Consider the following 26524-nt stretch of genomic DNA (forward strand, 5'->3'; position numbering starts at 1 on the left):
TTCTCCCCATTCTCTCTCTCTCTCCCCATTCTCCTCTCTCTTCTCCCCTCTCTCATCTCTCTCTCCCCATCTCTCTTCTCTCCCCATCCTCTCTCTCTCCCCACTCTCTCTTCTCCCCCATCTCTCTCTCTCCCCATCTCTCTCCTCTCCATCTCTCTTCTCCCCATCTCTCTCCCATCTCTCTCTCCTCCATCTCCTCTCCTCTCCCCATCTCTCTTTCTCTCCCCATCTCTCTCCCCATCTCTCTCTCTCCCCATCTCTCTCCCATCTCTCTCTCTCCCCATCTCTCTCCCATCTCTCTCTCTCCCATCTCTCTCTCTCCCCATCTCTCTCTGTAGACTCTGAGACGATCCGTCTGCCGTATGAGGAAGGCCAGCTGTTGGAGTACCTGGATGCTGAGGAGCTTCCTCCTATCCTGGTGGATCTGTTAGAGAAGTCCCAGGTGTGTGTCCATCCTTGTGGATCTGTTAGAGAAGTCCCAGGTGTGTGTTCATCCTGGTGGATCTGTTAGAGAAGTCCCAGGTGTGTGTTCATCCTCGTGGATCTGTTAGAGAAGTCCCAGGTGTGTGTTCATCCTGGTGGATCTGTTAGAGAAGTCCCAGGTGTGTGGATCTCTTAGAGACGTCCCAGGTGTGTGTTCCTCCTGATGGATCTCTTAGAGAAGTCCCAGGTGTGTGTTCCTCCTGATGGATCTCTTAGAGAAGTCCCAGGTGTGTGTTCCTCCTGGTGGATCTCTTAGAGAAGTCCCAGGTGTATGTTCCTCCTGGTGGATCTCTTAGAGAAGTCCCAGGTGTATGTTCCTCCTGGTGTATCTGTTAGAGAAGTCCCAGGTGTGTGTTCCTCCTGGTGGATCTGTTAGAGAAGTCCCAGGTGTGTGTTCCTCCTGGTGGATCTGTTAGAGAAGTCCCAGGTGTGTGTTCCCTCTAACTCTCTGTCCCCTTGTTCCCTCTCTGTCTCCTTGTTCCCTCTCTGTCCCCTTGTTCCCTCTCTGTCTCCTTGTCCCCCCTCTGTCTCCTTGTCTCCTTGTCCCCTCTCTGCCTCCTTGTCCCCTCTCTGTCTCCTTGTCCCCCCTCTGTCTCCTTGTCTCCTTGTCCCCCCCCTCTCTCCTTGTCCCCCCCCTCTCTCCTTGTCCCCCCTCTCTCCTCGTCTCCTCTCTGTCTCCTTGTCCCCCCCCTCTCTCCTTGTCCCCCCCCTCTCCTTCCCTCTCTGATTCCTCGTCTCCTCTCTGTCTCCTTGTCCAGGTGAACATCTTCCACTGTGGCTGTGTGGTAGCTGAGGTCCGAGACTACAGACAGTCTGGCAACACTAAGATGCCCTCCTTCCAGAGCAGACACGTCCTGCTACGGCCCACCATGCAGGTAGGAACTAGCACTGCCTTCTACAACCATAGAGATAGAAGAGGTAGAACAGACACCATGCAGGTAGGAACTAGCACTGCCTTCTACCTCTTCTATCTCTATGGTTGTAGAAGGCAGTGCTAGTTCCTACCTGCATGGTGTCTGTTCTACCTCTTCTATCTCTATGGTTGTAGAACAGACACCATGCAGGTAGGAACTAGCACTGCCTTCTACAACCATAGAGATAGAAGAGGTAGAACAGACACCATGCAGGTAGGAACTAGCACTGCCTTCTACAACCATAGAGATAGAAGAGGTAGAACAGACACCATGCAGGTAGGAACTAGCACTGCCTTCTACAACCATAGAGATAGAAGAGGTAGAACAGACACCATGCAGGTAGGAACTAGCACTGCCTTCTACAACCATAGAGATAGAAGAGATAGAACAGACACCATGCAGGTAGGAACTAGCACTGCCTTCTACAACCATAGAGATAGAAGAGGTAGAACAGACACCATGCAGGTAGGAACTAGCACTGCCTTCTACAACCATAGAGATAGAAGAGATAGAACAGACACCATGCAGGTAGGAACTAGCACTGCGTTCTACAGCCATAGAGGTAGAAGAGGTAGAACAGACGCCATGCAGGTAGGAACTAGCACTGCCTTCTACAACCATAGAGATAGAAGAGGTAGAACAGACGCCATGCAGGTAGGAACTAGCACTGCATTCTACAACCATAGAGATAGAAGAGGTAGAACAGACACCATGCAGGTAGGAACTAGCACTGCGTTCTACAACCATAGAGATAGAAGAGATAGAACAGACACCATGCAGGTAGGAACTAGCACTGCCTTCTACAACCATAGAGATAGAAGTGGTAGAACAGACGCCATACAGGTAGGAACTAGCACTGCATTCTACAACCATAGAGGTAGAACAGACACCATGCAGGTAGGAACTAGCACTGCCTTCTACAACCATAGAGGTAGAACAGACACCATGCAGGTAGGAACTAGCACTGCCTTCTACAACCATAGAGGTAGAACAGACACCATGCAGGTAGGAACTAGCACTGCATTCTACAACCATAGAGGTAGAACAGACACCATGCAGGTAGGAACTAGCACTGCCTTCTACAACCATAGAGGTAGAACAGACACCATGCAGGTAGGAACTAGCACTGCCTTCTACAACCATAGAGGTAGAACAGACACCATGCAGGTAGGAACTAGCACTGCCTTCTACAACCATAGAGATAGAAGAGGTAGAACAGACACCATGCAGGTAGGAACTAGCACTGCCTTCTACAACCATAGAGATAGAAGAGGTAGAACAGACACCATGCAGGTAGGAACTAGCACTGCGTTCTACAGCCATAGAGGTAGAAGAGGTAGAACAGATGCCATGCAGGTAGGAACTAGCACTGCCTTCTACCTCTTCTATCTCTATGGTTGTAGAAGGCAGTGCTAGTTCCTACCTGCATGGCATCTGTTCTACCTCTTCTATCTCTATGGTTGTAGAACAGACACCATGCAGGTAGGAACTAGCACTGCGTTCTACAGCCATAGAGGTAGAAGAGGTAGAACAGACACCATGCAGGTAGGAACTAGCACTGCCTTCTACAACCATAGAGGTAGAAGAGGTAGAACAGACACCATGCAGGTAGGAACTAGCACTGCCTTCTACAACCATAGAGATAGAAGAGGTAGAACAGACACCATGCAGGTAGGAACTAGCACTGCCTTCTACAACCATAGAGGTAGAACAGACACCATGCAGGTAGGAACTAGCACTGCCTTCTACAACCATAGAGATAGAAGAGGTAGAACAGACACCATGCAGGTGAGAACCATGAGGGGTGACCGTTGGTTTGTATGTTAGAGTGGACACAAGTGGTGGTGGCGGTGGTGATATGTAAATCAGAATGATCGAGCCTTACACCTTGGAATGTTGATACTATATTCTGACCTTTGACCTCCCCAGACACTGATCTGTGACGTCCATGCCATGACCAGTGACCACCACAAATGGACTCAGGTGAGTTGCCAAGGTCATACAAACCTGAACACACCAACAAGATGGTAATACTGTTATCTTTCCTCTCCTCCTTTCATCTTCCCTTATCACCTCCTGCCTCTCCTCTCTCCCCCATCTCCTCTCCTCTCTCCCCCATCTCCTCTCCTCTCTCCCCCATCTCCTCTCCTCTCTCCCCCTCTCCTCTCTCCCCCATCTCCTCTCTCCCCTCCAGGATGATAAGTTGCAGTTGGAGAGCCAGTTACTGCTGGCCACAGCTGATCCTCTGTGTCTGGACCCATCTATCTCTGTCACCTGTACAGCCAATCACCTGCTCTATAACAAGCAGAAGATGAACACCCACTCTATGAAACGGTACACAGAGAGACACACAGAGAGAGAGACAGAGAGAGACCTGCAAACACACACACACACACACACACACACACACACAGAGAGACCTGCAAACACACAGACAGCGAGAGACCTGCAAACACACACAGAGAGAGAGACCTGCAAACACACACAGAGAGAGAGACCTGCAAACACACACAGAGAGAGAGACCTGCAAACACACACACAGAGAGAGACCTGCAAACACACACACAGAGAGAGACCTGCAAACACACACACAGAGAGAGACCTGCAAACACACACACAGAGAGAGACCTGCAAACACACAGACAGAGAGAGACCTGCAAACACACACAGAGAGAGAGACCTGCAAACACACACAGAGAGAGAGACCTGCAAACACACACACAGAGAGAGACCTGCAAACACACACACAGAGAGAGACCTGCAAACACACACACAGAGAGAGACCTGCAAACACACACACAGAGAGAGACCTGCAAACACACACACAGAGAGAGACCTGCAAACACACACACAGAGAGAGACCTGCAAACACACACACAGAGAGAGACCTGCAAACACACACACAGAGAGAGACCTGCAAACACACACACAGAGAGAGACCTGCAAACACACACACAGAGAGAGACCTGCAAACACACACACAGAGAGAGACCTGCAAACACACACACAGAGAGAGACCTGCAAACACACACACAGAGAGAGACCTGCAAACACACACACAGAGAGAGACCTGCAAACACACACACAGAGAGAGACCTGCAAACACACACACAGAGAGACCTACAAACACGCTATGAGACACACAGAGACCTGTTGCTCCTCTCTCCGTAGTTGTTTTAAGCGTCACTCTCGGGCGGCGTTGAACCGTCAGCAGGAGATGTCCTACCTGCCCATGCCCCCCCAGCTGCGTCTCTATGACTACCTGCAGAGGAGGAAGGAGAGGAAGCCTGCCCCCTCGATAGACCTGAAGATCTCCAAGGCCGGAAACGTGAGATCACATTACACTCTGTACACTGCCACCTCTAGATAGACCGCCTCTAGGTAGACCGCCTCTAGGTAGACCACCTCTAGGTAGACCACCTCTAGATAGACCACCTCTAGATAGACCACCTCTTGATAGACCACACTACCACCTCTAGATAGACCACCTCTAGATAGACCACCTCTTGATAGACCACACTACCACCTCTAGATAGACCACCTCTAGATAGACCACCTCTAGATAGAACACCTCTAGATAGAACACCTCTAGGTAGACCACCTCTAGATAGACCACCTCTAGATAGACCACACTACCACCTCTAGGTAGACCACCTCTAGATAGACCACCTCAAGATAGACCACCTCTAGATAGACCACATGACCACCTCTAGATAGACCACCTCTAGATAGACCACACTACCACCTCTAGATAGACCACCTCTAGATAGACCACCTCTAGATAGACCACCTCTAGATAGACCACCTCTAGATAGACCACCTCTAGATAGACCACCTCTAGATAGACCACCTCAAGATAGACCACCTCTAGATAGACCACACTACCACCTCTAGATAGACCACCTCTAGATAGACCACCTCTAGATAGACCACCTCTAGGTAGACCACCCTACCACCTCTAGATAGAACACCTCTACGTAGACCACCTCTAGATAGACCACCTCTAGATAGACCACACTACCACCTCTAGATAGAACACCTCTAGATAGACCACCTCTAGATAGACCACCTCTAGGTAGACCACCCTACCACCTCTAGATAGAACACCTCTACGTAGACCACCTCTAGATAGACCACCTCTAGATAGACCACACTACCACCTCTAGATAGACCACCTCTAGATAGACCACCTCTAGATAGACCACCTCTAGATAGACCACCTCTAGATAGACCACCTCTAGATAGACCACCTCTTGGTAGACCACCTCTAGATAGACCACACTACCACCTCTTGATAGACCACCTCTTGATAGACCACACTACCACCTCTAGATAGAACACCTCTACGTAGACCACCTCTAGATAGACCACACTACCACCTCTTGATAGACCACCTCTTGATAGACCACACTACCACCTCTAGATAGAACACCTCTACGTAGACCACCTCTAGATAGACCACACTACCACCTCTAGATAGACCACCTCTAGATAGACCACCTCTTGATAGACCACCTCTTGATAGACCACACTACCACCTCTAGATAGACTACCTCTAGATAGACCACCTCTAGATAGACCACCTCTAGATAGACTACCTCTAGATAGACCACCTCTAGATAGACCACTCTAGATAGACCACCCTACCACCTCTAGATAGACCACACTAACACCTCTAGATAGACCACCTCTAGATAGACCACCTCTAGATAGACCACCCTACCACCTCTAGATAGAACACCTCTACGTAGACCACCTCTAGATAGACCACACTACCACCTCTAGATAGACCACCTCTAGATAGACCACCTCTTGATAGACCACCTCTTGATAGACCACACTACCATCTCTAGATAGACCACCTCTAGATAGACCACCTCTAGATAGAACACCTCTAGATAAACCACACTACCACCTCTAGATAGACCACCTCTAGATAGAACACCTCTAGATAGACCACCTCTAGATAGACCACCTCTAGATAGACCACCTCTAGATAGACCACACGACCACCTCTAGATAGACCACCTCTAGATAGACCACCTCTAGATAGACCACACTACCACCTCTTGATAGACCACCTCTAGATAGACCACCTCTAGATAGACCACTTCTAGATAGACCACCTCTAGATAGACCACCTCTAGATAGACCACACTACCACCTCTAGATAGACCACCTCTAGATAAACCACACTACCACCTCTAGATAGACCACCTCTAGATAGACCATCTCTAGATAGACCACCTCTAGATAGACCACACTACCACCTCTAGATAGACCACCTCTAGATAGACCACCCACCTCTAGATAGAACACCTCTAGATAGACCACCTCTAGATAGACCACACTACCACCTCTAGATAGACCACCTCTAGATAGACCACCTCTAGATAGACCACCTCTAGATAGAACACCTCTAGATAGACCACCTCTAGATAGAACACCTCTAGATAGACCACACTACCACCTCTAGATAGACCACCTCTAGATAGACCACCTCTAGATAGACCACACTACCACCTCTAGATAGACCACCTCTAGATAGACCATCTCTAGATAGACCACCTCTAGATAGACACACTAACAGACATTTGTTCAGACTGATCTCTCCGCTGTTCTCTCCTCTTGTCTTTCTCCCTCCCTCATTTACAGTGTGTGGACATGTGGAAGCAGAGTAACTGCCAGCTGACTGTCCCCAAGGAGATTGATGTAAGTCTCTCTCTCTCTCTCCTTGTCAAACACCCCTACCTGTCTGTCAGTCAGTGACTGGTACTCTAAGATATGGACCAGGGTTGGGGTCGATACCAATTGAACACAGTCAATTCAGGAAATGATTTGAATTTAAAATCCCCAAATGGAAAAACTTTTGACATAAAATACCTTCTTCTTTTTCAGTTTATTCAGAAGTCATTTGAAAATAGATTCCCCCTTTTTCAATTATTGAATTTGGAATTTCAGTTTACTTCTTGAATTGACTGACTTCAATTGAAATGAATCCCAACCCTTATATATGAACAGTTTAGTCTTTGTACTCAGACTTTCTCTGTGTTCCCAGGTGCAGAAATATGCAGTGGCGGAGAGGTCTGTGAAGCTGGAGGAATCTCAGCCCACTGTCTGGCCTGCAGAGGTAAGACTTCCTGGTGTCACACTCTTTATCTTCCCCCTGTTACAGATCTAAGTAATTCAACACTGGCATCATCTCAAAGATCACAACAAGATGCTGCAAATTCCATTTTTAGCACAGAAGATCTGTTTCCTGTCAGCTTTGATCAAAAATGGTACCAGAGGATCAAGGTTTCTCCTCACTTCCTGGTATCGCACCCCGTAACAGGAAGTGATAGATGATTATACGTTTGAGTGTGAGTTTGGGGACAAGTCCCAGAGGACCAAAGTGTCTCTTTTAACTTCCTTGTGTCACACCTGTTCTCTTCCCCCGTAACAGGAAGTGATAGATGACTATACGTTTGAGTGTGAGGTTGGGGGTAAGACCCAGACGACCAAAGTGTCCATCTTCCAGTCGGTGGGAGACCCTGGTCTACGGAAAGATCTACTGCACCAAACAACCCAAAGCTGAGGAGGACGGCAGCGACCTTCAGCTCCTACACCCATCGTAAGGAGGGGGGGGGTGGGGGGGGGGAAGCAGCGACCTTCAGCTCCTACACCCATCGTAAGGAGGGGGGGCTGGGGGGGGGGCAGCAGCGATCTTCAGCTCCTACACCAATCGTAAGGGGGGGGGGGGGGCAGCAGCGATCTTCAGCTCCTACACCCATCGTAAGGGGGGGGGGGGGGGGCAGCAGCGACCTTCAGCTCCTACACCCATCGTAAGGAGGGGGGGGGGGGGGACAGCAGCGACCTTCAGCTCCTACACCCATCGTAAGAAAGGGAGGGGGGGCTGGGGGGGGTGCAACGCGACAGAGGACAATTTTATGTAACATTCTAGAAACAGAATATTTTGACTTTGATTTTTTTTCTTGTCTTTTTCCCACCAGTTTCCTAATAGGCTCAAAGATAGATGCCGATCGGTAAGTGGACTAACAGTGACTGTGTGCTTGTCCTTTCTGAACATGTGTTCTGTGTTGTAGGCTGTTTGATTTGATTAGGATCCCAATGGAAAAAGCTAGTCTTACTGGGGTCAGACACAGAACGAAAAAGACATTACAGACAAAATACTTTACATTTTACGTTGAAAGACAGTGGTAGACATTACAAACATTTTAACAATTAGGCATTTACAGACAGTTAAAATACCTAGAAGGTAACACATTTAACTTTCAATAAGCACTTATTCAATAAGTTATTGGATCGGTATCTGTCCAGTCATGTGGTTGACTGGTTGTAGGCGGTTGACTGTGTTGACTGTGTTGTAGGCGGTTGACTGTGTTGACTGTTGTAGACTGTTGACTGTGTTGTAGGCTGTTGACTGTGTTGACTGGTTGTAGGCGGTTGACTGTGTTGACTGTTGTAGACTGTTGACTGGTTGTAGACTGTTGACTGTGTTGTAGGCGGTTGACTGGTTGTAGGCGGTTGACTGTGTTGACTGGTTGTAGACTGTTGACTGGTTGTAGGCGGTTGACTGTGTTGACTGGTTGTAGGCGGTTGACTGTGTTGACTGTTGTAGACTGTTGACTGGTTGTAGGCAGTTGACTGTGTTGTAGGCGGTTGACTGTGTTGTAGGCGGTTGACTGTGTTGTTGACTATGCTGTAGGCGGTTGACTCTATTGACTGTTGTTGACTGGTTGTAGACTGTTGACTGTTGTAGGCGGTTGACTGTGTTGACTGTTGTTGACTGGTTGTAGGCGGTTGACTGTGTTGACTGGTTGTAGGCGGTTGACTGTGTTGACTGTGTTATTGACTGTGTTGTAGGATGTTGACTGGTTGTAGGATGTTGACAAAAAAGGATGCTTTTCCGAGGTTCCTGTCCCTGTATAGGGGTGTGTATGAGTCCGACATGATGTGTGTGTGTGTGTTTCTAGGTTCCTGTCCCAGTATAAGGGTGTATATGAGTCAGACGTGAAGTGCCAGGTGAAGATGTCTCATAACTCAGGATTCGTGGGACAGAACCGGGTCTCACCCAGCAGAGAGACTGAGGTACACACAACACACACTATAGAACCAACTCACCCAGCAGAGAGACGGAGGTACACACAACACACACTATAGAACCAACTCACCCAGCAGAGAGACGGAGGTACACACAACTAAAATTAATCATTTCCTCACATCAGTCTCATTCTGAACGTCGTTGACTTCGTAAATCTGCACAAACCCGAGTCTTACTAATCATTCCGTACCACACAAATGTATTTGATTATTTATTTACTAACAAGCTAAACGATAATACAAGATACACACACACACGGTATAGGTTATTGGTCAGAAATGTAATATGATAACAAGTCCCTAGCGGACTAATACAACCGTAGCGTTGATTGTGAAGAGGTTCCTTTGTCTTCTTCAACCTCGTGTGGCGTTTCGGGGTCGTGACCTAATCGTAGACCTCAGCTGCAGCTTGTGGCCCTTCTAGTCTGATATGTCCATTCTTAACTCAAATGCTTTAAACCCTCGGGTAGAAAGGGGGCGTTTTACGTCTTGCTGACACGCTCTCTGGGTTCCCTGGGGGGGCGTAAGCTAGTTACGAGGCAAAGTATCACAATTTACTACGATCTCGTTTAGAGAAGTAAAATCACAATCTTATCGTCGCAACAAAAAAAACAATTCTCTTTATCCTGGATATTTTCCACACAACGTAAAGTATGTAAACATGATATACACCGTGTGAAAACTCAATGTTTTCGTTATAATGTCTTCATGCAACTTTTAATGACATCACAAAATAGACATTCATCTTCCACGTTCCATCTCTCATCATTACCAACATTTGGAGGATGAAATATATTGTCTCGGTGTCCATTGTTTGATGTTGTAGTTTTGGGCGGTAAAACTCATCATAAGGCAGGCACACAGACTTTCCGATCACTCAAACTAGGCCCCCGGAAGGAATCGTCTGCTGCCTCTGTAGAGCTGATTCACTGTCACCTGATTCACTGTAACCTGATTCACTGTAACCTGATTCACTGTAACCTGATTCACTGTAACCTGATTCACTGTAACCTGATTCACTGTAACCTGATCCTTTGGATCCTCACAGGAGAGTCATGACACACTATAGAACCGGCTCTCACCCAGCAGAGGGACGGAGCTGGTTGATGTTGTTGATTCACCTAATGCCCCGTTGTGTGTCCCCAGGCGGATGGTCTATCAGCCCTGGTTCAGTCGTCAGGTGTGTTGGGGAAGGGGGTGAAGCACCGGCCTCCCCCTATCAAACTACCCTCCGCGTCGGGCAGCAGCTCCACGGGTAACCCTCTCTCTAACCAGCCTGGAGGTCTGGGGCTGCATCTCATTCCACTATGTTGTTGTTCACTCCCCAATCGCACATCTGATTGGTGCTAACTCCTATTCTCCCCCCTCTTTCTCACCTCTCCCTCCCCTCCTCCACCCCCCCCCTCCTGCTCTCTCCATATCTCTCTCTCCAGGTAACCTGTATAGTTCAGCCCAGGCTACCAGTGGTCTCCTTAAGTGTCCTACGCCCCCCCCAGGAACAGGCCCTGGCTCAGTCAAGCCCCAGTCTCTGAGTAGGAAGCACTCTGTGGAGCTGGGGCAGGGGTTACAGCTGGGGGGTCAGTTAGGGCAGGTGGGGTTGTTGTCCCCGGTAGCCCTATCTCCCATGGGGACAACACAGAGTGAGTACCAGACCTGTCTGTCTGTCCTATCTGTCTGCCTGTCTGTCTATCTGTCCTGTCTGTCTGTCAATCAGTCTGTCAAACAGTCTATCAGTCAGTCTGTCAGTCAGTCTGTCAGTCAGTCTGTCAGTCAGTCTGTCAAATGCCTTCTCCTTGACCCCCCTCTTCTCTCTGACCCCCCTCTTCTCTCCCCCTCTTCTCCTTGACCCCCCTCTTCTCTCCCCCTCTTCTCCTTGACCCCCCTCTCTTCTCTCCCCCTCTTCTCTCCCCCTCTTCTCTCCCCCTCTTCTCCTTGACCCCCCTCTCTTCTCTCTGACCCCCCCTCTTCTCTCCCCCTCTTCTCCTTGACCCCCCTCTCTTCTCCTTGACCCCCCTCTTCTCTCCCCCTCTCCTCCCTGACCCCCCTTTCTTCTCCTTGACCCCCCTCTCTTCTCCTTGACCCCCCTCTCTTCTCTCTGACCCCCCCTCTTCTCTCCCCCTCTTCTCCTTGACCCCCCTCTCTTCTCCTTGACCCCCCTCTTCTCTCCCCCTCTCCTCCCTGACCCCCCTTTCTTCTCTCTGACCCCCCCTCTTCTCTCCCCCTCTCCTCCCTGACCCCCCTTTCTTCTCCTTGACCCCCCTCTCTTCTCCTTGACCCCCCTCTTCTCTCCCCCTCTCCTCCCTGACCCCCCTTTCTTCTCTCTGACCCCCCCTCTTCTCTCCCCCTCTCCTCCCTGACCCCCCTTTCTTCTCCTTGACCCCCCTCTCTTCTCCTTGACCCCCCTCTTCTCTCCCCCTCTCCTCCCTGACCCCCCTTTCTTCTCCTTGACCCCCCTCTTCTCTCCCCCTCTTCTCTCTGACCCCCCCTCTTCTCTCCCCCTCTTCTCTCTGACCCCCCCTCTTCTCTCCCCCTCTTCTCTCTGACCCCCCCTCTTCTCTCCCCCTCTTCTCCTTGACCCCCCTCTTCTCTCTGACCCCCCTCTTCTCTCTGACCCCCCTCTTCTCTCTGACCCCCCTCTTCTCTCTGACCCCCCTCTTCTCTCTGACCCCCCCTCTTCTCTCCCCTCTTCTCTCTGACCCCCCCTCTTCTCTCCCCCTCTTCTCTCTGACCCCCCCTCTTCTCTCCTCCTCTTCTCTCCCCCTCTTCTCCTTGACCCCCCTCTCTTCTCTCCCCCTCTTCTCTCTGACTCCCCCTCTTCTCTCCCCCTCTTCTCTCCCCCTCTTCTCCTTGACCCCCCCTCTCTTCTCTCTGACCCCCCCTCTTCTCTCCCCCTCTTCTCCTTGACCCCCCTCTCTTCTCCTTGACCCCCCTCTTCTCTCCCCCTCTCCTCCCTGACCCCCCCTCTTCTCTCCCCCTCTCCTCCCTGACCCCCCCTCTTCTCTCCCCCTCTCCTCCCTGACCCCCCCTCTTCTCTCCCCCTCTCCTCCCTGACCCCCCCTCTTCTCTCCCCCTCTTCTCCTTGACCCCCCTCTCTTCTCCTTGACCCCCCTCTTCTCACCCCTTCTTCCTGACTCTCTCTTTTCCCCCCCTTTTCTCCCTGACCCCCTCTTCCCTCCGCCTCTTCTTCCTGACTCTCTCTTCTCTCCCTCTCTTGTCTCTGACCTCCTCTCTCAGGATCAGGGACCCCCAAACCCTCCACCCCCACCAGCACCCCCTGTTCCACCCCTCACCCCCCCGACTCCCTCCTCTCCCTCTGTCCCCTCCCGTCCTCTGTCACCCCCACCCCTCTGGAGCCCCAGACCCTCCTGGCTCCGTACCCCCAGCAGCAGCTGTCCCTGTCCCCCCAGCAGCAGCTGTCCCTGTCCCAGGCGTTGCCCGTCATGACCATCCCTCTACCCACCATGGGAACCTCCATCCCAACGGGAACCACCTCCTCTCAGGTCATGGCTAACCCTGCTGGACTCAACTTCATCAACGTGGTGGGATCTGTCTGGTAAGGACTGACACAGTCTAGTGGTTCTTAAACCTCTCTTCGGGGATCCCCAACTCTTCCATGTATTTGATCTATAACCGGAGTTAGCGAAACCTGATTCCATTCGTCAACTAATCGTCAAGCGTCTGACGAGGTGAATCAGGTAAACTAGTTCACGGCTACAACAACATTGTGAAACGTCTGGGGGGGGGGAATCTCTGGGAAGAGGTTTGAAAACCGCTGCACCAATCGACTTCCTCTATCCGTTTTGTTGAGGGTTCTGCTTCTCTGTAGGCACGAGGATCTGGGAAAGCTTCTGACTGGAGACGCTAGACTTAAAGCATTGTCTCTCACTAGGACTGTCACTTGCAGTCTGTACTCCATCGGTCTCCTCTCTCTTCCTGCTCGTTGCTCATATAGGTCTGCAGGGTGGTACAATGCAACCTCTCTTCTCTGCCTCTTCTTCATCTCTGAAATATCATTGAATACACCTCAAGGTCTTTTAAACCAAAACATTTCTCATGACCTATTTTGGATTTTCTCTCTTTCTCTCTCTGTCTCTCTCTCTCTCTCTCTCTCTCCCTCTCTCTGTCTCTCTCTGTCTCTCTCTGTCTCTCTCTGTCTCTCTCTGTCTCTCTCTGTCTCTCTCTCTCTCCCTGTCTCTCTCTCTCTCTCTCCCTGTCAATTCAATTCAATTCAATTCAAGGGGCTTTATTGGCATGGGAAACATGTGTTAACATTGCCAAAGCAAGTGAGGTAGATATTATACAAAAGTGAAATAAACAATACAAATTAACAGTAAACATTACACATACAGAAGTTTCAAAACAATAGACATTACAAATGTTATATTATATATATACAGTGTTGTAACAATGTACAAATGGTTAAAGCACACAAGTTAAAATAAATAAGCATAAATATGGGTTGTATTTACAATGGTGTTTGTTCTTCACTGGTTGCCCTTTTCTTGTGGCAACAGGTCACAAATCTTGCTGCTGTGATGGCACACTGTGGAATTTCTCCCAGTAGATATGGGAGTTTATCAAAATTGGATTTGTTTTCAAATTCTTTGTGGATCTGTGTAATCTGAGGGAAATATGTCTCTCTAATATGGTCGTACATTGGGCAGGAGGTTAGGAAGTGCAGCTCAGTTTCCACCTCATTTTGTGGGCAGTGTGCACTCTCTCTCCCGGTCTCTCTCTCTCCCGGTCTCTCTCTCTCTGTGTTTCTCTCTCTCTCTCTCCGTGTCTCATCTCTCTGTTTCTCTTTCCATGTCTCTCAGCAGTCCCCAGACTCTGATGAATTCTAGTCAGATGTTGGGTCCTGGTCTCAACCTGAGTGGTCTAGGAGGACTGATGCCCACCATGCAACCAGCCACACAAACAGGTATAAAACACACACACTCTGAGACTGGATAATACACACTGCCTACCACAGAGACTGGATAATACACACTGCCTACCACAGAGACTGGATAATACACACTGCCTACCACAGAGACTGGATAATACCCACTGCCTACCACAGAGACTGGATAATACACACTGCCTACCACAGAGACTGGATAATACACACTGCCTACCACAGAGACTGGATAATACACACTGCCTACCACAGAGACTGGATAATACACACTGCCTACCACAGAGACTGGATAATACACTCTGCCTACCACAGAGACTGGATAATACACACTGCCTACCACAGAGACTGGATAATACACACTGCCTACCACAGAGACTGGATAATACACACTGCCTACCACAGAGACTGGATAATACACTCTGCCTACCACAGAGACTGGATAATACACACTGCCTACCACAGAGACTGGATAATACACACTGCCTACCACAGAGACTGGATACAACACACTGTCTACCACAGAGACTGGATAATACACACTGCCTACCACAGAGACTGGATAATACACTCTGCCTACCACAGAGACTGGATAATACACACTGCCTACCACAGAGACTGGATAATACACACTGTCTACCACAGAGACTGGATAATACACACTGCCTACCACAGAGACTGGATAATACACACTGCCTACCACAGAGACTGGATAATACACACTGCCTACCACAGAGACTGGTTAATACACACTGCCTACCACAGAGACTGGATAATACACTCTGCCTACCACAGAGACTGGATACAACACACTGTCTACCACAGAGACTGGATACAACACACTGTCTACCACAGAGACTGGATAATACACTCTGCCTACCACAGAGACTGGATAATACACACTGCCTACCACAGAGACTGGATAATACACACTGCCTACCACAGAGACGGGATAATACACACTGCCTACCACAGAGACTGGATAATACACACTGCCTACCACAGAGACTGGATAATACACACTGCCTACCACAGAGACTGGATAATACCCACTGCCTACCACAGAGACTGGATAATACCCACTGCCTACCACAGAGACTGGATAATACACACTGCCTACCACAGAGACTGGATAATACACACTGCCTACCACAGAGACTGGTTAATACACACTGCCTACCACAGAGACTGGATAATACACACTGCCTACCACAGAGACTGGATAATACACACTGCCTACCACAGAGACTGGTTAATACACACTGCCTACCACAGAGACTGGATAATACACACTGCCTACCACAGAGACTGGATAATACACACTGCCTACCACAGAGACTGGATAATACACACTGCCTACCACAGAGACTGGATAATACACACTGCCTACCACAGAGACTGGATAATACACACTGCCTACCACAGAGACTGGATAATACACACTGCCTACCACAGAGACTGGTTAATACACACTGCCTACCACAGAGACTGGATAATACACACTGCCTACCACAGAGACTGGATAATACACACTGCCTACCACAGAGACTGGATAATACACACTGCCTACCACAGAGACTGGATAATACACACTGCCTACCACAGAGACTGGATAATACACACTGCCTACCACAGAGACTGGATACAATACACACTGCCTACCACAGAGACTGGATACAATACACACTGCCTACCACAGAGACTGGATAATACACACTGCCTACCACAGAGACTGGATAATACACACTGCCTACCACAGAGACTGGATAATACACACTGCCTACCACAGAGACTGGATAATACACACTGCCTACCACAGAGACTGGATAATACACACTGCCTACCACAGAGACTGGATAATACACACTGCCTACCACAGAGACTGGATAATACACACTGCCTACCACAGAGACTGGATAATACACACTGCCTACCACAGAGACTGGATAATACACACTGCCTACCACAGAGACTGGATAATACACACTGCCTACCACAGAGACTGGATAATACACACTGCCTACCACAGAGACTGGATAATACACACTGCCTACCACAGAGACTGGATAATACACACTGCCTACCACAGAGACTGGATAATACACACTGCCTACCACAGAGACTGGATAATACACACTGCCTACCACAGAGACTGGATAATACACACTGCCTACCACAGAGACTGGATAATACACACTGCCTACCACAGAGACTGGATAATACACACTGCCTACCACAGAGACTGGATAATACACACTGCCTACCACAGAGACTGGATAATACACACTGCCTACCACAGAGACTGGATAATACACACTGCCTACCACAGAGACTGGATAATACACACTGCCTACCACAGAGACTGGATAATACACACTGCCTACCACAGAGACTGGTTAATACACACTGCCTACCACAGAGACTGGTTAATACACACTGCCTACCACAGAGACTGGATAATACACACTGCCTACCACAGAGACTGGATAATACACACTGCCTACCACAGAGACTGGATAATACACACTGCCTACCACAGAGACTGGATAATACACACTGCCTACCACAGAGACTGGATAATACACACTGCCTACCACAGAGACTGGATAATACACACTGCCTACCACAGAGACTGGATAATACACACTGCCTACCACAGAGACTGGATAATACACACTGCCTACCACAGAGACTGGATAATACACACTGCCTACCACAGAGACTGGATAATACACACTGCCTACCACAGAGACTGGATAATACACACTGCCTACCACAGAGACTGGATAATACACACTGCCTACCACAGAGACTGGATAATACACACTGCCTACCACAGAGACTGGATAATACACACTGCCTACCACAGAGACTGGATAATACACACTGCCAGCTGTCTCATCGTGTGTGTTTGTGTTCCCCAGGGAGTCCGTTTGGTTTGAACAGTAGTCCAGGCCTTAGACCCCTCAACCTGCTACAGGTACCACTACCTCCTCCTCTCTCTCTCTCCCTCCGCCTCCCCTCCTCTCTCTCTCTCCCTCCGCCTCCCCTCCTCTCTCTCTCTCCCTCCGCCTCCCCTCCTCTCTCTCTCTCCCTCCGCCTCCCCTCCTCTCTCTCTCTCCCTCCGCCTCCCCTCCTCTCTCTCCTCTCTCTCTCTCTCTCTCTCTCTCTCCGCCTCCCCTCCTCTCTCTCTCTCTCTCTCTCTCTCCCTCCGCCTCCCTTCCTCTCTCTCTGTCCCTCCGCCTCCCCTCCTCTTCACACTGGGACAATGGGCTGAATCCCAAACTTTAGATCTAACCTTCTGTCTCTCCTTCCCTTCATCCATCTCTTCTTTTGTCCCTCTCTCTCCCCTCCCCCCTCCCCCATATATCCTCCTCTCTCTCTCTCTCCTCCTCTCTCTCCTCCCCCTCCCTCCCTCCTCCTCCCCCATCTCTCTCCTCCCCCTCCCTCCCTCCTCCCCATCCCTCCCTCTTCTCCCCCATCTCTCTCCTCTCCCTCCAGATCCCAACAGGTCCTCTGATCTTTAACTCTTTACAGCAGCAGCAGCTCTCCCAGTTCTCTCCTCAACAGAGTCAGTCTGCTACGTCCAGCCCACAGCAGCAAGGAGACATGGTACGACACACACCTTCTTCCTCAGTCAGTCTGCTACGTCCAGCCCACAGTAACCTCGTCACCCAGGCTATTGTTCACAGCACATATACACTACCGGTCAAAAGTTTTAGAGGACCTTCTCATTCCAGGGTTTTTCTTTATTTTTTTACTATTTTGTTCATTGTAGAATAATAGTGAAAAACGGTGAAATAACACATATGGAATCATGTAGAAACCTAAAAAGTGTCAAACAAATCAAAATATATTTGAGATTCTTCAAATAGCCACCCTTTGCCTTGATGACAGCTTTGCACACTATTGACATTCTCTCAACCAGCTTCACCTGGAATGCTTTTCCAACAGTCTTGAAGGAGTTCCCACATATGCTGAGCACTTGTTGGCTGCTTTTCCTTCACTCTGCGGTCCGACTCATCCCAAACCATCTAAATTGGGTTGAGGTCGGGTGATTGTGGAGGCCAGGTCATCTGATGCAGCACTCCATCACTCTCCTTCTTGGTCAAATAGCCCTTACACAGCCTGGAGGTTTGTTGGGCCATTGTCCTGTTGAAAACAAATGATAGTCCCACTAAGCCCATACCAGATGGGATGGTGTATCGCTGCAGAATGCTGTGGTAGCCATGCTGGTTGTGTGCCTTGAATTCTAAATAAATCACAGACAGTGTCACCAGCAGAGCACCATCACACCTCCTCCTCCATGCTTCACAGTGGGAACCACACATGCGGAGATCATCCGTTCACCTACTTTGCGTCTCACAAAGACACGGCAGTTGGAACCAAAAATCTCTAATTTGGACTCATCAGACCAAAAAACAGATTTCCACCGGTCTAATGTCCATTGCTCGTGTTTCTTGGCCCAAGCAAGTCTCTTCTTCATTTTGGTGTCCTTTAGTAGTGGTTTCTTTGCAGCAATTCGACCATGAAGGCCTGATTCACGCAGTCTCCTCTGAACAGTTGATGTTGAGATGTGTCTGTTACTTGAACTCCGTGAAGCATTTATTTGGGCTGTATTCTGAGGTGCAGGTAACTCTAATGAACTTATCCTCTGCAGCAGAGGTAACTCTGGGTCTTCCTTTCCTGTGGCGGTCCTCATGAGAGACAGTTTCATCATAGTGCTTGATGGTTTTTGCGACTGCACTTGAAGAAACTTTCAAAGTTCTTGAAATGTTCCGTATTGACTGACCTTCATGTCTTAAAGTAATGATGGAGTTTCGTTTCTCTTTGCTTATTTGAGCTGTTCGTGCCATAATATGGACTTGGTTTTTTACCAAATAGGGCTATCTTCTGTATACCACCCCTACCTTGTCACAACACAACTGATTGGCTCAAATGCATTAAGAAGGAAAGAAATTCCACAAATTAACTTTTAACAAGGCACGCCTGTTAATTGAAATGCATTCCAGGTGACTACCTCATGAAGCTGGTTGAGAGAATGCCAAGATTGTGCAAAGCTGTCATCAAGGCAAAGGGTGGCTACTTTGAAGAATCTCAAATATAAAATATATTTTGATTTGTTTAACACTTTTTTTTTTTGGTTACGACATGATTCCATATGTGTTATTTCATAGTTTTGATGTCTTCACTATTATTCTACAATATAGTAAAAATGAAGAAAAACCCTTGAATGAGTAGGTGTTCTAAAAACTTTTGACCGGTAGTGTAAGTAATGATATTAAGCTCTCAGCAACAAAGAGTTGTCTCTGTGGTGATGACCTCTAACCTCTGCCCTGGTTTTAGGGTGATCAGGGGTCAGACCAGGGTATTGGTGCTCAACAGACTGCTGTCATCAACCTGACTGGAGTAGGAGGCTTCATGTCCCCACAGACAGCAGGTAGGACACACACTCTAATACACACTCTGTTTCTGTTTCTCTCTGTCGTTCTTTCTGTCTCTGTCGCTCTCTCTCTTCCTGTCGCTCTCTCTCTTCCTGTCGCTCTCTCTCTTCCTGTCGCTCTCTCTTTTCCTGTCGCTCTCTCTCTTCCTGTCGCGCTCTCTCTGTCGCTCGCTCTCTCTCTGTCTCTCTCTCTCTCTGTCTCTCTCTCTCTCTCTCTCTCTCTCTCTCTGTCGCTCTCCCTCTCGCTCTCCCTCTCGCTCTCGCTCTCCCTCTCGCTCTCTCTCTGTCGCTCGCTCTCTCTCTGTCGCTCGCTCGCTCTCTCTCTCTCTGTCGCTCGCTCTCTCTGTCGCTCTTTCTCTTTCTCTCTCTGTCGCTCTCTCTCTCTGTCTTTCTCTCTCTGTCGCTCGCTCTCTCTCTCTGTCGCTCTCTCTTGCTCTCTCTCTCTCTCACACAATCTTATCTCCAGAGCATACAATGACATTCTAGACAATTCTGTTCCTCCAACTTTGTGGCAACAGTTTTGGGAAGGCCCTTTCCTGTTTCAGCATGACAATGCCCCCGTGCACAAAGCACGGTCCATACATAAATGGTTTGTCGAGATCGGTGTGGAAGAACCTGACAGGCCTCCACAGAGCCCTGACCTCAACCCCATGGAACACCATTGGGATGCATTGGAATGCCGATTGTGAGCCAGGCCTAATCGCCAAACATCAGTGCCCGACCTCACTAATGCTCTTGTGGCTGAATGGCCGCAAGTCCCCGCAGAAATCTTCCAACATCTAGTGAAACGCCTTCTCAGAAGAGTGGAGGCTGTTATAGCAGCAAAAGGGGGGGTACCAACTCCATATTAATGCCCATGATTTTGGAATGAGATGTTCCACGAGCAGTCCACATACTTTTGTTCATGTAGTGTATCAGTGTAAATCAAAACCTGATAATCCATTTACTACAGTAGAAAAACATCCGACCAGTCACTCTGTTCTGCTCTGTTCTGTAGTGTGTTTATAAAGTAACCTGTCAAAGGTCAAACTGATGTAATAAGTCAAAGGTCAAACTACACTTCCCCCACTTCTCTGCTACATTCTCTCCTTTTTTTTGTTTCTGTTGTTTCCTCCCACCCCACCCTTCTTTTTTCCCTCCGTCTTTCGTCCTTCCTCCTTCTCCACCCTTCCTTCTGTCCTCCCCCGCTTTGTCGTCTATCCTCCTCTCCTCCCTCACCAACTGATCCTCTACCTATATCCCCCTGTTTTCCTTTGCTACCCCCTGACCTGGCTTCATCCCTCTCTCCCTGCCATGTCCTCCCCTGCCATCCCTAACTGCATCGTTCTGTCTCTCCTGCCTTCCTCCTCTTCTCTTCTCTCTTCTCCCTCCTCTCCTCTCCTCCCTCCCTCTTTCCATCCTCCCTCCTCTCCTCCCTCCCTCCCTCCTTCCTCTCCTCTCCTCCCTCCTCTCCCTCCCTATTTCCATCCTCCTTCTTCCTCTCCTCCTCCCTCCCTCCTCTCCTCCATCCCTCTTTCTATCCTCTCTTCCTCACTCCTCCCTCCCTCCCTCTTTCCATCATCCCTCCTTTCCTCCCTCCTTTCCTCTATCCCCCCTCCTCTCCTCCCTCTTTCCATCCTCCCTCCTCTCTTCCTCTCCTCTTTCCATCCTCCCTCTCCTCCCTCCTCCCTCCCTCCTCTCCTCCCTCCATACTGTACTGTAGTGCTGTCCCAGTTAGGCTGTGGTCTGGATGGCTCTGGTCCCCCCCTGCCCTCTCCAAGGCTTCAGCAGCCGCAGATACAAGTAATGCACACACTCTAATATACACCTATATACATACAGACTGTATATCTATAAATATACTGTATATCTATATTATACATATCTATACACAGACTGTATATATTATACACCTATATACAGACTGTATATCTATAACTAGACTGTATATCTATATTATACACCTATATACATATCTATACATACATACTATATTTATATTATACATATCTATACATCTATATTATACATATCGATACATACAGACTGTATATCTATAATTATATATCTATAATTATACACCTATATACAGTTGAAGTCGGAAGTTTACATACACTTAGGTTGGAGTCATTTAACCTCATTTTTCAACCACTCCACACATTTCTTGTTAACAAACTATAGTTTTGGCAAGTCGGTTAGGACATCTACTTTGTGCATGACACAAGTAATTTTCCCCAAAATTGTTTACAGACAGATTATTTCACTTATAATTCACTGTATCACAATTCCAGTGGGTCAGAAGTTTACATACACTAAGTTGACTGTGCCTTTAAACAGCTTGGAAAATTCCAGAAAATGATGTCATGGCTTTAGAAGCTTCTGATCGGCTAATTGACATCATTTGAGTCAATTGGAGGTGTACCTGTGGATGTATTTCAAGGCCTACCTTCAAACTCAGTGCCTCTTTGCTCGACATCATGGGAAAATCAAAAGAAATCAGCCAAGACCTCAGAAAAACATTGTAGACCTCCACAAGTCTGGTTCATCATTGGGAGCAATTTCCAAATGCCTGAAGGTACCACGTTCATCTGTACAAACAATAGCACGCAAGTATAAATACCATGGGACCACGCAGCCGTCATACCACTCAGGAAGGAGACGCGTTCTGTCTCCTAGAGATGAATGTACTTTGGTGCGAAAAGTGCAAATCAATCCCAGAACATCAGCAAAGGACCTTGTGAAGATGCTGGAGGAAACAGGTACAAAAGTATCTATATCCACAGTAAAACGAGTCCTATATCGACATAACCTGAAAGGCCGCTCAGCAAGGAAGAAGCCACTGCTCCAAAACCACCATAAAAAAGCCAGACTACGGTTTGCAACTGCACATGGGGACAAAGATCGTACTTTTTGGAGAAATGTCTTCTGGTCTGATGAAACAAAAATAGGACTGTTTGGCCATAATGACCATCATTATGTTTGGAGGATAAAGGGGGAGGCTTGCAAGCTGAAGAACACCATCCCAGCCGTGAAGCACAGGGGTGGCAGCATCATGTTTTGGGGGTGCTTTGCTGCAGGAGGGACCAGTGCAATTCACAAAATAGATTGCATCATGAGGAAGGAAAATTATGGATATATTGAAGCAACATCTCAAGACATCAGTCAGGAAGTTAAAGCTTGGTCGCAAATGTGTCTTCCAAATGGACAATGACCCCAAGCATATTTCCAAAGTTGTGGCAAATTGGCTTAAGAACAACAAAGTCAAGGTATTGGAGTGGCCATCAAAGCCCTGACCTCAATCCTGTAGAAAATTTGTGGGCAGAACTGAAAAGGCGTGTGCGAGCAAGGAGGTCTACAAACCTGACTCAGTTACACCAGCTCTGTCAGGAGGAATGGGCCAAAACCCACCCAACTTATTGTGGGAAGCTTGTGGAAGGCTACCCAAAACATTTGACCCAAGTTAAACAATTTAAAGGCAATACTACCAAATACTAATTGAGTGTATGTAAACGTCTGACCCACTTGGAATGTGATGAAATAAATAAAAGCTGAAATAAATCAGTCTCTCTGCTATTATTCTTACATTTCACATTCTTAAAATAAAGTGGTGATCCTAACTGACCTAAGACAGGGAATTTCTAATTGGATTAAATGTCAGGAATTGTGAAAAACTGAATTTAAATGTATTTGGCTAAGGTGTATGTAAACTTCCGACTGTCCAACTGTACATACATACTGTATTTCTATAATTATACACCTATATACATACAGACTGTTTATCTATATTATACGTATCAGGTTTTATTGGTCACATACACATATTTAGCAGATGTTATTGCAGGTGTAGCAAAATGCTTGTGTTCCCAGCCCTAACAGTGCAGTAGTATCTAACAATACACAACAAGACACACAAATCTAAAAGTAAAAGAATAGAATTAGGAAATATATAAATATTAGGACGAGCAATGTCAGAGTAGCAATGACTAAAATACAGTAAATTAGAATACAGTATATACATATGAGATGAGTAAAGCCCTATGTAAACATTACACATATCTATATTATACGTATCTATACATACAGGCTGTGTATCTACAGTATACGTATCTATACATACAGACTGTGTATCTACAGTATACATATCTATACATACAGACTGTATCTAGAGTATACATATCTATACATACAGACTGTATCTAGAGTATACATATCTATACATACAGACTGTGTATCTACAGTATACGTATCTATACATACAGACTGTGTATCTACAGTATACGTATCTATACATACAGACTGTGTATCTACAGTATACGTATCTATACATACAGACTGTGTATCTACAGTATACGTATCTATACATACAGACTGTATCTAGAGTATACATATCTATACATACAGACTGTATATCTACAGTATACATATCTATACATACAGACTGTATATCTACAGTATACATATCTATACATACAGACTGTGTATCTACAGTATACGTATCTGTACATACAGACTGTGTATCTACAGTATACGTATCTATACATACAGACTGTGTATCTACAGTATACATATCTATACATACAGACTGTATCTAGAGTATACATATCTATACATACAGACTGTGTATCTACAGTATACATATCTATACATACAGACTGTATCTAGAGTATACATATCTATACATACAGACTGTGTATCTACAGTATACGTATCTATACATACAGACTGTGTATAGCTATATTATACATATCTATACATACAGACTGTGTATCTACAGTATACATATCTATACATACAGACTGTGTATCTACAGTATACATATCTATACATACAGACTGTGTATAGCTATATTATACATATCTATACATACAGACTGTGTATCTACAGTATACGTATCTATACATACAGACTGTGTATCTACAGTATACATATCTATACATACAGACTGTGTATCTACAGTATACGTATCTATACATACAGACTGTGTATCTACAGTATACATATCTATACATACAGACTGTGTATCTACAGTATACATATCTATACATACAGACTGTGTATAGCTATATTATACATATCTTTCCATGACATAGACTGACAAGGTGAATCCAGGTGAAAGATATGACCCCTTATTGATGTCACTTGTTAAATCCCACTTCAATCAGTGTAGATGAAGGGGAGGAGACCTGGTTAAAGAAGGATTTTTAAGCCTTGAGACAATTGAGACATGGATTGTGTATGTGTGCCATTCAGAGGGTGAATGGGCAAGACAAAATATTGAAGTGCCTTTAAACAGGGTATGGTAGTAGGTGCCATGCGCACCGGTTTGTGTCAAGAACTGCAATGTTGTTGGGTTTTTCACACTCAGCAGTTTCCCGTGTGTATCGAGAATGGTCCACCACCCAAAGGACATCCAGCCAACTTGACACAACTGTGGGAAGCATTGGAGTCAACATTAGCCAGCATCCCTGTGGAACGCTTTCGACACCTTGTCGAAACCCACTATCTACCAACTGTGTAACAGAGGACCACAGATTAAAGTGTTTTATAGTCCATGACCCGATGAATTGAGGCTGTTGTGAGGGCAAAGGGGGTGCAGACCTGCCAACATGCACGCATTTTGGGTACCAACGACGCAATTATCTGCCCATGTACGCAGGTACCGATCCTTGACTTCGGCGATGTCATTTACAAAATAGCCTCCAACACTCTACTCAGCAAACTGGATACAGTCTATCACAGAGCCATCTGTTTTGTCACCAAAGCCCCAAAAATTACCCACCACTGCGACCTGTACGCTCTAGTCGGCTGGCCCTCGCTACATATTCGTCGCCAGACCCACTAGCTCCAGGTCATCTATAAGTCTATGCTAGGTAAAACTCCGCCTTATCTCAGCTCACTGGTCACGATAACAACACCCACCCGTAGCACGCACTCCAGCAGGTATATCTCACTGGTCATCCCCAAAGCCTACACCACCTTTGGCTGCGTTTCCTTCCAGTTCTCTGCTGCCAGTGACTGGAACAAATTGCAAAAATCACTGAAGCTGGAGACTAATCTCCCTCTCTAACTTTAAGCATCAGATGTCAGAGCAGCTTTACCTGCTGTACCTGTACACAGCTAGTCTGTAAATAGCACACCCAACTACCTCATCGCCATATTGTTACTTATCTTCTTGCTCTTTTGCACTCCAGTATCACCACTTGCACGTCATCATCTGCACATCTCACTCCAGTGTCAATTGCTAAATTGTAATTATTTCGCCTCTATGGCCTATATATAGCCTTACCTCCTTAATGTTATACATTTGCACACACTGTGCATAGATTTTTCTATTGTGTTATTGACTGTTCGTTTGTTTATTTCATGTGTAACTCTGTGTTGTTGTTTTTGTCGCACTGCTTTGCTTTATCTTGGCCAGGTTGCAGTTGTAAATGAGAACTTGTTCTCAACTGGCCTACCTGGTTAAATAAAGGTGAAATAAAATAAATAAAATGTAAGAGATCCGAGTTAACCTTTCTAGGACACACGTTCCGCTAGCGGAACCCCTCGACAACATTCCGCTGAAAAGGCAGCGCGGGAAATTCTAAAATATTTTTTAGAAATATGTAACTTTCACACATTACACACGTTACAATATGTAACTACCCATCGTGTCCGATTTAAAAAATGCTTTACAGCGAAAACACAACATATGATTATGTTAGA

The 26524-nt window shown here is 47.2% G+C and overlaps 1 protein-coding gene across 1 annotated transcript in view; it reads left to right on the forward strand.

Annotated features, from left to right (window-relative positions):
- Positions 1-277: 277 nt before the first annotated feature.
- supt20 (SPT20 homolog, SAGA complex component) overlaps positions 278-26524 on the forward strand; it is a gene marked incomplete at its 5' end in the record, with an annotated part of 34520 nt that continues 8273 nt past the window's right edge. Inside the window, 19 exon segments of the mRNA XM_038965403.1 lie at positions 278-442; positions 1242-1358; positions 3327-3380; positions 3592-3731; positions 4569-4725; positions 7053-7109; positions 7456-7527; positions 7843-7931; positions 7933-8010; positions 8390-8422; positions 9374-9488; positions 10647-10755; positions 10934-11140; positions 12735-13053; positions 14318-14421; positions 17322-17377; positions 17899-18009; positions 19744-19837; positions 21543-21622. Coding sequence (XP_038821331.1) covers positions 278-442; positions 1242-1358; positions 3327-3380; positions 3592-3731; positions 4569-4725; positions 7053-7109; positions 7456-7527; positions 7843-7931; positions 7933-8010; positions 8390-8422; positions 9374-9488; positions 10647-10755; positions 10934-11140; positions 12735-13053; positions 14318-14421; positions 17322-17377; positions 17899-18009; positions 19744-19837; positions 21543-21622 — 2157 coding nt within the window.

The sequence above is a fragment of the Salvelinus namaycush genome, chromosome 26 (assembly GCF_016432855.1).
Source record: "Salvelinus namaycush isolate Seneca chromosome 26, SaNama_1.0, whole genome shotgun sequence".
NCBI lineage: Eukaryota > Metazoa > Chordata > Actinopteri > Salmoniformes > Salmonidae > Salvelinus > Salvelinus namaycush.